This window comes from Elgaria multicarinata, chromosome 7 (assembly GCF_023053635.1).
Source record: "Elgaria multicarinata webbii isolate HBS135686 ecotype San Diego chromosome 7, rElgMul1.1.pri, whole genome shotgun sequence".
Taxonomy (NCBI): domain Eukaryota; kingdom Metazoa; phylum Chordata; class Lepidosauria; order Squamata; family Anguidae; genus Elgaria; species Elgaria multicarinata.
Window position 1 is genome coordinate 74,768,614 of NC_086177.1, and position 15,353 is coordinate 74,783,966.

At 37.7% G+C, this 15,353-nt stretch overlaps 1 protein-coding gene across 8 annotated transcripts in view; it reads right to left on the reverse strand.

Moving 5' to 3' along the window:
* Positions 1-15,353, reverse strand: part of EYA1 (EYA transcriptional coactivator and phosphatase 1) — a 114,338-nt gene that overhangs the window by 68,626 nt on the left and 30,359 nt on the right. For 5 of the 8 annotated variants that reach the window (XM_063130836.1, XM_063130834.1, XM_063130833.1 and 2 more), the window contains 3 exons: positions 11,216-11,353; positions 4,039-4,121; positions 3,491-3,677 (listed from right to left, as the gene is read on the reverse strand). In XM_063130836.1, coding sequence (XP_062986906.1) covers positions 3,491-3,677; positions 4,039-4,121; positions 11,216-11,353 — 408 coding nt within the window. The remainder of the gene's footprint in view (positions 1-3,490; positions 3,678-4,038; positions 4,122-11,215; positions 11,354-15,353) is intronic. The other 3 variants (XM_063130838.1, XM_063130837.1, XM_063130832.1) reach the window with 1 other exon arrangement.

The following is a 15,353-nucleotide window of genomic DNA, read 5'->3' on the forward strand; positions in this document are numbered from 1 at the left end:
CAGGGAGCCTCCAAAGGATTAAATGAACTTTGGCTATATTGCTCCCGCTTCCATCAGCTCAACAAACAGGCACAACAGCACTCTAGACATGGGCAGTGAAAATCTGTGCTCCACTAACTCCTCAAAATACAATGATCTTCTGCAATTTCACTACAGCCTCTTTGCTATCATACTGGTACAGATCTTAAAGACTAGATTGAGCAATGGTATGGTTCAATACTACTCAGGTTTTGAACGATCTTTGCCCTGTTTGGGGATGCGTATTACCTTGACTTCTTTCTATGATTTTGGTAATATGTTTTTTAATGAAATTTCATTGATAGCACAATCCAATGTCTATCTAGTCAGAAGTGAGTCCCAGTGAGTTCATACTTACCTGAGAGTAAATTCCAGTGAACTCAGTGAGATTAATGTTTAGGTAGACATGAATAGGATGGCACTGTTAATGTTTTTTTTTTAATAAAGGTGTTGCTAAAGAATTAAAAATTATTATTATTATTATTATTATTATTATTTATTTATATAGCACCATCAATGTACTTTATACTTTATAGTAGTTGCCTGGGAGTCCATAAGGGCAGGGTTCTTTGCTATTTTCGTGATCATGGTGTCTCCCCTGCCAGGTAATAGCTCTAACTGTATGATTTCATGTTTGATTCTTGTTCTTTGTTCTTTTTCATGGATCTATGTATCACAATAAAGAAGTGTGTGTGTGTGCTATTTTCTTGTTGTTCAATCATGCTGCTCCATAGTTATTGTTCTTTTCTAACTTTATCTAACTGCTAAAGTTAAGTGAAGTAAGTTTAATTTCTTTTAAAAAGAAGGAAATACACTAACCCTCACACAATGGCTGAGTGTGGATTGTTGTTGAACTGTGGGGGTTAGTGTGTTGTCTGAACACACTAACACACTGCATGGTTAACTGCTTGTTAACCATGCAGTGTGGTTTGTTAGCCACCCTCAACAACCCAACAACCAACCACAGCTTTTTTTTTTAACATTTCTGGGTGTCAGCAGTGTATTTTCTGGCATCATATTGATCTGACACATCAGTACTGTGCAGCTTTGTATATACATTCCAAAGTAAAACGAATCCAAAAAGAAATCTGATTCAATAAATATCACTGTAGACATCCATATAAAATAAAGCTGATAATGTGATTTTAAAGAAATTAATTCATGACTTTATACAAATATTACTGACTCCTCAAAAAGGTTTTAACCAAAACATTACAATGCCTGCTATACAATACCCCATTTGTTAAAGCTGAATAGAAATTTTATACGTTTAATTAAAGCCTCAGAAAGTGAAATAAATAACATCAACATAAAACCTTGAGACTAGAGTTGTGTGCTCAGTTTTTAAAACAATAAAATCAACACTCTGGTTACTGTAAACTACACTGAGTGAACAAGCCGTAAAATTTAATCATGGTTTGATCCTGGCTCTTTAAAACTAACAATAGTTTAAGATGGACACAATTTTTCTGAATTAAGACCAAATGGAGATCTGTGGTTGTTGGAAAGTGTTGGATGTGCAGCTGAGGAGGAGGCAGCGCCTAGTGGAATGTTGGTTGGAGCATTCTCCTCTGCCTTCTCCTTCCCCAGATGGTTCAGATTCTGAACCAGAAATGCAGTGTCCAGTCAGCCCAGCCCTCGTGAAAGATGACGTATGAAGCACAGAGGGCAGGCCCAGCCCTTTAAGGTAAGAGCATGGCTCCAGTCCAGGAACCTGGCATTGTGAAGGCGTTCTTTATACAGTTGGCTTCACTGGAAAGCTTGCAGATGAGTTGCAGCTGGGAGTTGAGTGTGTCCAGACTATGGCTTGTATAAAAGGCAGCAAGGCTGGTCAAGCCGTCATTGGCAAAAGCATTGTTATCTGTGTTGTCAGTATCCACGCATGCTTCATGTATCCTGAAACTCCTGACTTGAACTGGATTTCGTGAATGACTTTGGAGTGAATCTGACTTCGCCTCTGTGTCTCCATTGCTTAGATTTTGTGAACTGCCTAACAAGCTGCTTCTCAGCTGTGCCCCTTATTGCTGTTCATTACTACCATTACTACACTTCTCTGTTGACACTTAGAGGAGGCTACGTGTTTTGAAAACACATACTATTAGAGGACTCTGTCTTTGAAACAGAACACTCAGGATAATGCAGCTTCCTATGTAAGTGCATCACTGAGGAGGACAAAGATGTCCCATATGCTAAAGCAGACACAGAAACCCTGGATGTATTCATGCCGTCCACTTCATAAACAATATTTTAATAACTTCCTCAAACCTTAACAAATCATAATTATTTTGCTACATCATTGAATGGCTTATCAAACTCTTAGAAACTACTTTTTAAAAACCATTAACATTTTGGTTCCATCCAAGAACCACAGTGCTGCTCACAGAGGAATCCTTATATGGCATTAATGCAATTAATACAGGTGCTGCACTAGATTGTTATGGGGAAGAGGAGGCTTGAGTGTGTCTCACATTTCCAAATCAAGAACTATGTAGAAAATAGGTTTCTGTTATTCCCCTTGAGAATTCCTTCATTTGTGGATGCTGTGACCACTGTGGAGTAGATTAACTCCTATGTGTATGATTTTTTTTCTGTAAAAGTTTGGACAGGACTTTCAAAAAGAAAACATTTTGGTTAGAAATAAGTTTGCCAAATCACAGTGTTAATATTCCTTTTAAAAATATAAAAATTACAGAAAATGCCTTTAAAACAGAAAATCAAAGGTAGGATCTGCAACAAAATGTTGCAGTATGGAGTGCTTCTGGTCAGGGTGCAAGCCAGCCATGATATTTTCTGGGACACTCCGTTTTCTGGGACACTCCGTTTTCTGGGACACTCCATTAACCACCCTCCCCCTCAGTTTTCTGTTTTTTTCACCCCCAGCAGACACTCAACGTTATGTGTTCATGCTCAGTCCTCCCTGGGCTCTTTTTTTATATATAGTTTCCCTCCTCTAGCTTTTCTTCTTCTTCTTCTTACTCTAAGGTAGGGTGACCATATGAAAAGGTGGACAGGGCTCCTGTATCTTTAATAGTTGTCTAGAAAAGGGAATTTCAGCAGATGTCATATTTGTACATACATCCATTCACCTACATTGTATCAATATTACCTGATAGAACTTTTCTCTTTATGACAATAGAAAATCAATTATTTAAATATGGAGACTCCGCCTCCGATCAAGATTTACAATCATACACATGTCTCTCCCAAGTAAGGCCCTCAGTATTCATAAAGATTATTTCACATTTTATAATCCATGGTTTTACTTTTTTCTTTTACTGCTGCCATTTATAGATTATTTTATGTGGCAACTATAGGAAAATCTGCATTAAAAACCTCTCTCCACACTACCATACTCTGAACCCACCCTTTCTGTATACAGCGTATATGGTACCATAAATTAGGGATTCTTTAAAACAAACATTCAAACGCCAAAAATGTGGCCTATAGGGACAATAAAATCTGAGCAAATTACCTGCCATAGGATCTGTAACTGCTTGACTTGTGATGCCAGATGGGGGTTCTTGAAGCTGGTATGTCGCATTGGATGAAGGGGTTGTTGGACTGGTGTTGCTGCTTGTCATATAATGTGAAGGATATGGAGAACTGTTATAATACTGTGCATATTGACCCTGGCCAAAGCTGGGGTAAGATGGATATTCCTAGCAGAGTGGGGGGGAAAAAGCTGCATTAGACTTTCCCGTCAACATGCTGCTACTTCTTAGTTTTTGTTTTGTTTCAAAATATAAGTGCAAACATTTGCTTCAACTTCGCTGCCATCTAAATTTTATTTATTTTGCATAAACAAAACATTGCAGATTTGAAAATAAATATGAAATAGTAAAATTTAAAACAAATATAAGATAAAAGGGGAGCTGATAAAGCAAACTTCGAAGTCGTTCTTGAGATTCTAAATAACTTCACAAGCTTATTTAAGGTGAAGTATATCTTTTGTAATCTCTTTTTCAAAATAAAGTTTTGGCACTCTGCCATTTAATTTTATATATCTATATATATATTTACCTGTTGTGAACTATTAAACCCAGTAGAATTTGTAAGTGAATTATTTCCAGCATATATTCCAGATGATGTTGTGAAACTACTCCCTGAAACAAACAAATTAAGATAAAGTTGTACCAGCAGCCAATATATATTTGAAAAGAACACCACAATGCATCAATAGTGACATGATACTTAAAACAAACAAACCCATGTTGATATAATAATTAATTTACTTTGGTTGTCACCAGTACTGGAACAGATTATACTATGAATGAGGTGGTAAATAGTTGTTTTCAGAATTTTAGATTATAATATTTGAATGTTAAGAAGTTATTAAAACAGAATGCATTAGGAGTACAATAAAAACTTGGTTTTTTGTTTTTGTCTATTTTCGATAGCTATGACAGTCAAGCTAATTGATCAGCAAAGTCACATGACACAGAACATATTGAATATTACTTCAAGCTACAGGTGGGAAATTCATGTGATAGCATGCTTCCTTGTATGAAGGACTCCCTGTGGACAGAAAATCACCAACTATCAGAAATAGTTTTCTGTGTGGAGAAAAAAGTGTTTTAAAAAAACATATAGGAGAACATTAATATATGTGATCTCCACCTGCTGTCTCCACCTCCAAAGCAATAGCTGCATACTGTGATTCTTTTAATTGTGCAACTTGGCTGTATACCACCTCTTAAATAAATGTAAAACAACATGTTGTGATCCTACTAAGGTTTACTTGGAAAATGTTCTGCTGATTGTTAGTTAGACAGACTTATGCATAAATGTAATTACAACATATCTTAAAATTATTATTTTTAAAAAACTTCTTTTTTTGCCTGGTCCTGGGAGGAACAAAGAATCCTGAATGTCCATTTCAGTCAAGAAATGGACATTAGGACAAGAGATGGACAAATTGACATTTTATATTTCTGAGAATGAAAACCTTTGGTATTACTATTACATTTTCCTCTATGCTATAGGCACACAAAGGACCTTTTTTTCACCCAAAGATCTGTGAAATTTATTTTCTTCTCCAATAGTTGCACAGATAATTATAGTTCATTAAAATGTTCTAGAGTATACAGCCTTAGGCAGCACTTTTCTCTTTCCTTGAAGAGTTACTGTTGCTCCTGACACTCAGAGTGCTATTACATGACATTTCAAGTAGAAAGGCTGCTGCCTAAATGTGTCTCGACATTGAAATCCTCTCTCAACTTTAGTGGATAAAAATGGACAGATGGGCTGGCCCTCTTGCTCTAATGCCTTTATCTACAAAGTTGTACTTCTAAAAGGGCAGCAACCTCTTTTTAGGTCGAAAAGCAAATTTGAACATATGGACACTTAGAGTCAAAAGTGTGTGGAGGAGGGACAAGCAAAAGATAAATGCAGAAAGCTTGCTAGAAGGATAAAAAAAATTGCCAGGGAGGTAAAGATGCCCTGAAGTAGTAAAATATCCCTATAATCTTCCTTTGCTATTTATTACTAAGAAATGCCATAGTCGGGAGCAGCAATATCAACATGAAAACTAAATAAAAGGAACAAATGAGAACATTTGTTTCCTTTCCCTGTAAATTGGAAACTATAATAATTTCCTATTACTCAAAAGAAATTTCTTAAAACCATAAAAGCCACTAGCATAAAATAATGGTGGAAGAAAAGGAAAACCTCCTAGTCCTCAAAAACCTTACTATGGCTATAAGTGATATGGTATAATTTCTAAACATCATGCTGTATTTGAGCATAAGAAGAAGCATGCAGAATCAGACCAAAGGCCTATCTAGTTCAACATACTATTCACACAGTGGCCAACCAGCAGTAGGACATGCGTGCAACAGCACCCTCCCATTGTGTTCCTCAGCAACCGGTATACAGAGGCATAACCACGCATGGGGCGCAGAGCTCCTCAGGAGCTCTGCGCCCATTGGGGGTGGGGTGAGGTGGAGCAGGGATTTTTTTTAAAAAACCCAACAACTTACCTTTGAGTGCACGAGTGCTCATGCACTCCTGTTTCTTTAAAAAAAACAAAATGGCGGATGCGACATCTGAAGCTGTAGTGCGCCGCATGTAAACAGAGGGGGAGATCTCATGATAAATATATCGCAAGATCCTCACCCCTCCGTCGCGCTAGACCCATAGGTCTAGCTGAGGCCTTAACCTTTTGGGCTGTATCCAGTGTTAGTCCTACTTAGAGGAGATCCATTAAAATGAATGGGAAGTTTGCCAATTTCATTGACTGACAATAATTTACTTTCGGATTGAAAGATCAGCACAATTTTCAAATACACTTTACTTCATAAGAGTTTTTGGACATTTCACACAAAAAACACATGGAATAAAACAAATTGACATACAACTCTGTTAGACTTTATTAATATGAAAGAAAGAGTAAACATGAGAGACCATGTATTTGGTACAATATTTAGAGACAATAATTGGCAATGTTTCTTGGCTAAGATTCTTGTTAGCTACTGTTTCTTTTGGAACTATGCAATGGTCTAAGAGATATTCATAACCATAAAAGTTCACAAGAATCAATGAAAACTGTTATTGCACCTAGGCCAGCATATTATAAGAAACATCTCTTTCATCTTATGGCCATTACTGACTCCTATGGAGAACAGCTAAGGTCTCACAGACCATAACAAATGTGAAACAGGTTTCTGAAAACTGCTACGTGGACCACCCAGGGCCATTTGCTTATAACTACTTTAAAAATTCTTTAAAGTTTGCCACATTTTAACAAGATATGTCAAGGCACAAAACCACGCTGCTCTTGAATGAGATGGTTAAAAGCAATGAAAGCATTAAGTGTCCTATCTAACCTCATGATATATCAAATCTTACAACAAAATGAAACATTTTGCAACTTTAAAAATTAAAGATTACAAATGTAACAAACCGTGCTGAAATAGTTGGCTCATGAAGGATGCTGGGATCACTCCACATGAAGAGGTTTGTTCACTACTTCTAGAAAGGATATCCCCATACCCTCCCTATTTGTTTTTACAGAAGCTATGGGCCAGTAGGCATCATCAGGGCCCATTGTAAAATGAAACAGAAGTCATCTGTTTTGTCCAAAGGCAAACCTATGACAGGCAGGTAACTTTATAAACCTTTTGTTCCTGTTTTTAAGAAGATCTTTACAACTCTTTTCAACTTAGACCAGTACAAATATTGGATTCATGAATAGAAGACCATAAGTTTATGCATTCACACCATAGGGATATTAATATTCTTAAAAGCATTCCCCCCACGCCCCACGCATGCCAACTGAAACCTACTTCTGTTACTCCATAAACAGCAGGCTCAGATATGGAACAAGGGGGACAACCTTAAAAAACATATATGCAGAGTTCCGATGAGTGCTAATCTTATTGACTTGAGTCAGTATTTTTAAAGTACACAATAACTATACATGCACATTCCCAAACAAATATTGGGACATTTAACAATATGTATCATAATATATAACAACACACAATTACTTTTTTAATATAGGTGAGTACAGAATATGGTTTTTAATAGGATAAAACAGAATAAACAGAGAACATTGGGCAGTACCCAATGCTGTCATTCCGCAAATTCAAATAGCGCTAGTGGGGCTTCACTGAATCTTTCCATTGTGCAACCAGTTGCTCATTATGCTGGTGTGACCAGTTGTGCAAACAGTTGTGCTAATGCTTTGTGTAACACATTGTACAATCCGTTGCACAATCGTGCTTGTGCAAACATAACTTTAGTTGTTGTTTTTCTCTTGCGCATAGTTCTGAACCTCATTTCCACTAGTGCAACAACATTTGCACTAATAAAATGTCATAGTTGGATATTGCCCATTGTATTTAAGATTTAGCACAGATATATAATGAGGAATTTGCTTTTTGCACTATTGAAATGCTGATATTAACATGCCTTTCTACATCTCCTTGATCCTCATTCCCAGCTATCTCATTCTTTACTGAAAAACCAAGTTTAAAGACTTGCAACTGCATTTGCCCACATTGTTCCCTTCCAACCATTCTCTCTCCTTGCCTTTGTTGTTTTCCCCATTGTTTATTTTAAACTGTAAGTTCATGGGATGCAGAACCCTGTTTATTTTGCCTGTATAACTCTGAAAGTTGCCAAGTACATGGATGACACCTTACATAGTTACACAGGCAAAATAAACATTATTTAAATGTAATACAATGATTTCTACAAAATTAATAATGAAAAGCAAGAACATATAATAGCAAATTTAAAACAAAATATAAACCCTATAATTCAAAACTAGTTTTCTGTCATTATATTGCATATACATATTAAGGCCCTGGTACCTAATATCATTTTCAGGTGTGAGCTAAACCACCAACTTCGCAATTCTGCATGTGCATGTATATCTTACAGTATTCCCAATGGCTAAATCAAGACTTAGTTTTTGCATGTGCCAGCAGGTGACTGCCACTGTATTGCTATCATACAAACAGATCCATTGGGTTAGGAAATTTTAAAGTGTAGAGAGATTGCACTGAGCTACTTCAACACCAGAGAAATTGAAATGTCTTCACTGTATAAGCCATATGACAAGGACCAAAGTGCTTGCTGACAAGTGTTAAAAGAACTCACTGGCTCCTGTTTGTTAAGACTCACAATTACTTGAAAAATAACAAATGCCCATGTCCGTATCAATTTGTACAGATTTTAAGGTCATCTGTTGATGTTCTTTCTAATGTCATTCAAGGTGAGGTATGTGGTGACAAGAGAGGAGGTGTTTTTGGCATTTTAATGCTGATACTATTTCATATTCTTCCTGGAGGTGGGGCAGGTAACAAATAAAATTATTATTATTATTATTATTATTATTATTATTATTATTATTATTATTATTAACCATTCTAGGCTCTTTTTTGATGAACAGTGGTATATAAATTTTCAAAATGAATAATGTAGGGTACATGAGCAAACCTGCAACGTTCCTCATCAGAAAAGACTTATCAGATCTTATCCCACCTCTCATACTTAAGGAGAGCATGAAAATACAGTGAATTGCTCTCTGAACATACATATACTAATGCAAGATTTCAAACATTTACTTTCTATGGAGATACTATCTTTTTGCAAGATAGTACCATATCATACAGGGAGTTGTTTGAAAGTAATCCTGCCCCATGTCAAATATACCATCTCAAAGAAAAGACATTAATGTTAAAGCTTTAAGGTTGTTTTGTCAAATTTTGATATAAAGTATGAATTCCAAGTGAGTGTGCATTCAAACAAGTAACATTCCCCTTAACCATAAGAAAGCTGACGTTCTGCCCTGTATACAGACTTTGTACCGCAGACTGTTTGAATTGATATTAATATTAAGAAATAATCAAATATCTGTTTCAAACTATTAAGAACATAGGAAGTGATGTGCTGGCTCATACTAAAGGCCTATCTAGTTCAGCATTCTGTTTGCATAGTGGCCATGCAGAAGCCCATGGAAAGCCTACAAGCAGGACATGAATGTAACAGCAACCTCCCACTCATATTTCCCAACAAAAGGCATATGGAGGCATCCTGCCTTTTATACTGGAGGTAATTAATAAATAGCCATCATGACTAGAAGGCATTGATAGCCTTCTAACATGGCTACCAACATTGGTAACTGCCCTTAATCTTTAGGCTACAGTCCTACACACATGTACCTGGGAGAAAACCTCATTGTGTTCAATGGGACTTCATTCTGAGTAGGCAAGCATAGGATTGCGTTGTTAATCTATAATCTATTAATCTTTATTGATTAAGGATAAGGTTAAAAGGGCAACTTTGGCAATTCAGGGAGTTTTCCTGTAGGCATCTAGTCCAGCATTCTGTTCATAGTCACCAACTAGATACCAATGGGAAGGGCATGAGTGCATTAGCACTCCCTCATTCATGCTCCCCAGCAACTGGTATTGAGAGGCATACTGTCTGGAGGTATTGTACAGCCATCATAACTAGTAGTCCCTTTTTATCATCATCATCATCATTATTATTATTATTATTATTATTATTTATTTATATAGCACCATCAATGTACATGGTGCTGTACAGCGTAAAACAGTAAATAGCAAGATCCTTTATCCTTCATAAATCTGTCTAACCCTCTTTTAAGGCTGTCCAAGTTGGTAGCCATCACTACATCTTGAGAAAGCAAATTCCATAGTTTAATTATGCACAGAAGAATTAAGCACTTCTTTTTATCTATCCTGAATCTCCCACCATTCAGCTTCATTGGATGTGCCCAGGTTCTAATGTTATGAGGGAGAAAAAAGCATAGTTTTATACACCTCTGCAATTCTATGTTTTTCAGATCATCACCTCTACCATTCTTAGTTTGCTGTTGATTTAAAAGGTCTCTTGCTTACAGGCTAAGGATTAGATCAATACATCTTAAAGGCTATTCAGCACCAATGAAGTCTGATCCAGTTAATACATCAGCCTTCTGTGCTTCATAACATCTGTTCTAAGGTTTCCAAGGGGCTCAAACTTGCATAGCTCCTACTGACCCAGTCTAAATTTAGAGATCACGTTTCTGGTCAGTTTTTAATTCTTTTCTCTGTTCCTAAGAATAACTGGTTTCCATAACTATTGGCACAGAGAAATATATATCATCTTAGCTATTATGTATAATATCAAATAAATATTTAAATTGGTTAGGGGGGAAAGCACACAACTGATAACATCTAATAATTATACAATTCCCAAAGTTTACTGCCAACATTAACTAAATCATTCTGACAAGTTAACTTGTAGGGAATGTCATCTCAAATTCACAGATAAAGAAAATGCACCTAAGGGATGCAGTCAAGTCAGCTTATATTTATACTCTTGATACAATTTTTCACACACTGCTATGTTTTCAATCACAACAGAGAATTATTCTTTAAGAAATGACATTTTAAAATAAAGATGATTTTGAAAACTTGGATCATGAAATAAAATAGTTATGTTAAAAATGTGTACACTGACCAGGCCTTTAAAATCTATGGCTTGCATATATAATCCGCTAATTCATAGTCAACAGTGTAATTTAAGCACTTTTGAAATTGATCTAATTCTGCACATAAAATACACCGCTATCATATTCAATTGGTTATCTGAACTGATTCAATTTTATTCATCTTTGTTTTTTTTAAAATAAAATAAACCAATATAGGTAAAAATAAAATGAATTCTAATTATTTATACAGACCTTGCATCTGGTAACTGTATGGAGCCTGTCCCGGCTGGGGAGTGCTAAAGCTTGCACCATAACTCAGAAAGCCTGTCTGTCCAGGTGACTGTGTTTGTGACAATCCACCTTCTGTCTTGATGCCTGCCCACAATGCACCTAAATCAGTTAGTGATAGCAGAGCTATTTGTTCATATTTAAACACTCAGAGGGCATTAAATAAATTACACAAGTATACATGCACCGAGTATGCAAAAGCATACCAATCCACAATTCAGTTTAAGCTGTAGTACCTAAATTTAAAATGAGATAATCCTCTTAAGTTCAATACTTTTTTAAAGATATAAATCTAACAGAAACAAACTCTGTATTCAGCTAGGTAGTAATCTACCACCACCATCCTGTGCATGTCTACTCAGAAGCAACTCCAACAGAGTTAAATAGGGCTGACTCTATATTGCAGTTTGGCAGTATCTGTACCAGTTTTGCCACCCATGACACATACCAAGCCCTATTTTTGTCAGTGTAGCAGGATTTTGCATTCATATGAGGGGGCTGATCCATAACAGAATGTGTCCAGGTGTCATTTCCCTATCCTTGCCCTTGCTCCTCCCACAGTACCTTTCTCTATTAGGGGGCATGCACATTGGTGAGTGTAACTTGCTTGTGTACACTGCTTTTCTGAACATATTTTTTTACTAGAAGTGTGGTACTTAGAAATAAAGAGCATGCCATTCTCTGCTAATTTCCTGCTCAGTTTCCCCAACAAACATGGCTGCTAGAAAGGGGTCCTACTGGCAGGCAGCTGAGAGCAGACGGAGTAGATTTCCTTCTGCCTGCTGTGTTAAGAGAACCCCTCAACGCCCGCCCCCCACATCACAAAGCTGTCTCACACAATTTTTAAAAAATGTATAGTCCTTGCACAAGTCTATTCTTGAATACCACTAACATACATTTTTTAAAAATTATTTATTTAAAAAAACGACAAAGTTAAGTAGAAGATTTCAGCAAAGGCAACAAAACTTTAAGTGGCTGCTAATGCCATTTTGAAGAGCTCAATGAAGATTGCATCATTTTCCTTTTTTGAAGGACTGAGCAGGTTTCCTTCCCACTTGGCAGCATATTGCTGCTATGTAAAAAGAAAAACAAAAGAAGGGAGAAGCAAGTTCTTAGGATGCAAAGAGATTTATTTGTCCTTTCAAAGGCCTTTTTCAGGGGGCTTACTTGTTAGAAGTTGTCTGCAGTTTTTCTTCTAGCAATGAACTGTCATACACTTGCCTTTGAAAGGCACAGGCTGAAATGCGTTGGGCTTTGTACAAATAAATCTCTTTGCATCTGGAGAACCTGCTTCTCCATTCTTTTGCTTAACTTGGGGCATGTCTATATCAGCCCTATATCCCGGGGTAGTCCTTGGATTGTCACTGTGCTTCCACTTGATGCAACCCGGGACGAGCGAGGACTTTCCATGGGATATAGGGGAAAACCTGACTTTTCCATGGTCCCGGGACAATCCTGCGGAGAGCGGGCCATGTAGCCATTGCTCCCAGGTCATTCCATCCTCCCCACGAGTAGCGGGGCACTTGAAATGGGCATGGAGCTGCACGAGGCACTCTGTGCCCATCAGGGGTGGGGGATGGGAAGTGGGTTTGGGTTGTGTTTTTTTTTTAAAAAAAATACTTTTGCATTGGAGCGCAAGTGTGCTCCTCTCCATTGTTCATTGTTGTTTTTTAAAAAATGGCGACTGCAATGTCCTTCTGGGATGTCACGCAGCCGTCTAGATGCTGGGGGAGGATTGCAGAAGGTGGTAAGTCCACAATCCTCCCCCTCCCTCCCCCTACACCCTATGGTTTAGACATGCCCCTAGAAGCTTTCCTCCCTTTGTTTTTAGTTTTTTATGTAAAAAGAAAGCCTCAGTGCCCATCCTCACCATACTCCATCACTACCATCTCCAATTTAAAACATTTTAAAACGTTTTAAAGCAATTGAAAATGTTTTTTTTTTTTAATTTATACACTTTGCACAATCCTGTTCTTTTGGAATACCACTAACGTTATTTAAAAGAAAAAAGTACCAAAGCAAACTACAAAGTTAAGCAGGCGATTTCAGTACTGGTGCTAACCACAAAGCATTCTGGGAGTAAAGCAGCAAAAGAAACATTTAATTACGTGGCTGCTAATGCCGTTTTGAAGAGTTGGAAGGAACTGCAGGACAGGAAATACATCACAAGCAATCATGGAAAAGAGGGGCATCTCTAACATATCATACAGGGACAACAGCTATGACCCTGCTTACATTCTGCATTTTCCTGTCCACACCATCAAAGAAAATGTGCAGCTGTTCTGCTCTTTCCCACTTTAACAGATTTTCTGCATCAGGATAACTGCTGGGAAAACAAGGATGGATTACAAAAGCACAATGTAGGCAATCTGGACCACCTGTGATATATGTGTGAATAAGCCATGGTGATTCTTTAATAAATCCTTCTCTGGAAAGTGTGCATAGGATTGCACCCTTGGCATACTTATCAGGGAGTAGTTCATTGAACTCAGTGGGGCTTACGTTTGAGTAAACATGTGCAGGATTGGACTAGTACATATTTTCCCTAGAAATTATGATAATGAATTATTTAATATTGTTACCCTACTCTTCTGCTTATGGAAGACAGAATGTAGCGTCTTACAATACAGAATATAATACAATTTTAAAAAATCAATATCAAATAAAAGATCACAAGTTTAGGAACAATAGAATAAAAAAGCAGTCCAAGTTAAAAAGAAGAATTAACACAGCTGTAGAAAAGGTCTGCTAAGAGTTTTTCAGTCTCCATATTGAAAAACTGCAAAAAGAGAGAGAGAGAGAGAACGCGAGCACAATGGATCTCTTTTGGGAAGGCATTTCAAAGTTGCAGTACTACCACTAAGAAGGCCCTGTCTCTTGTGCTCCCTTGCCTTGCAGCCCAGGATAATAGCACAGAGAGCAGAGCCTTCACCAGTGGAGGCTGGTGGATTCCAGCTGCTCACCCTTTGCTGGTACATTCCAGCAACATTCCTCTTGGTAGTGCATAACTAAGCAACTATCATCCACAGAAAAAAGCCATTTCTCAAATGCCAACACACATATAGTTTTCCTTCATACCACCACAAGCCACTACTAGAAATGTTTGATGATGAAATAAAGCCAAACAATTCCACTGGGATCAATTTCTGTGGTGACCATTGTAGATTTTGCCTTAAATTCCTCTCCAAATGGAACGGTTACATTTCCAAAACTTACTTAAACTTTATAAGGGTCAGAATGTCATAATTTGTAATAGAAACCAATCTAATTCAGCCTTCTTAATTAGTTGGCCTATATGTTTTACAGTGTAATCCTCCCATTCAGTGTAACTCCCATTGAGTTAATGAGGCTTACTTCTAGTAAGTGGATATAGGATTGCATTTATTTGTCTAATTGGTAGATTAACCAACTAAGGGAGCAATCCTATGGTTCCTAGTCAGTCTACAGAGCTATAGAATGGTTAAGATTTCCTAATTCATTATTTATTTATTTATTTGTTATAGCATTTATATCCCACCGTTTGTCCTCTAAGGAACCCAAGGCGGCATACATAATCCTCCTGCTCTCCATTTTATCCTTACAATAACAACCCTGTGAGTTAGGTTGGGCTGAGTCTGTGACTGGCCCAAAGTCACCCAGTGCGTTTCCATGGCCCAAGGTCACCCAGTGCGTTTCTGTGGCCGAGTGGGGACTAGAACCCAGATCTCCCGACTCCTAGTCCAACACTTTAGTCATTAAACTACGCTGGCTCTCAATCCAAGATTGGAGGCAGCCCTCTGATCTTGGAGGGAGGAATTGGAGATCTAACCTCCGCCTCTCCCATGCAGCTGGCATGGAAAAAACCTCACTAGCTTTCAAGATCAGAAGCTCAACCTTGGAGAGGGGGGAAAGGGGTGGGGAGGGGAGAAGACTGGATAGGCCAGGGCATGAGCTGTCCAGCTTCTTTCCCTCTCCCTCTGGAACACCCCTGATAGATGGACCAAAAAGCCCATCTAGCAAAGAATGCAGGGCAGGAGGACAGGCAGTGAAGAGCACCTTCACTTCTCCCCCAGCCTGTGCTCAGGATGCTCATAAGCCTCCAAAGGATTACACCCTAAAGCTT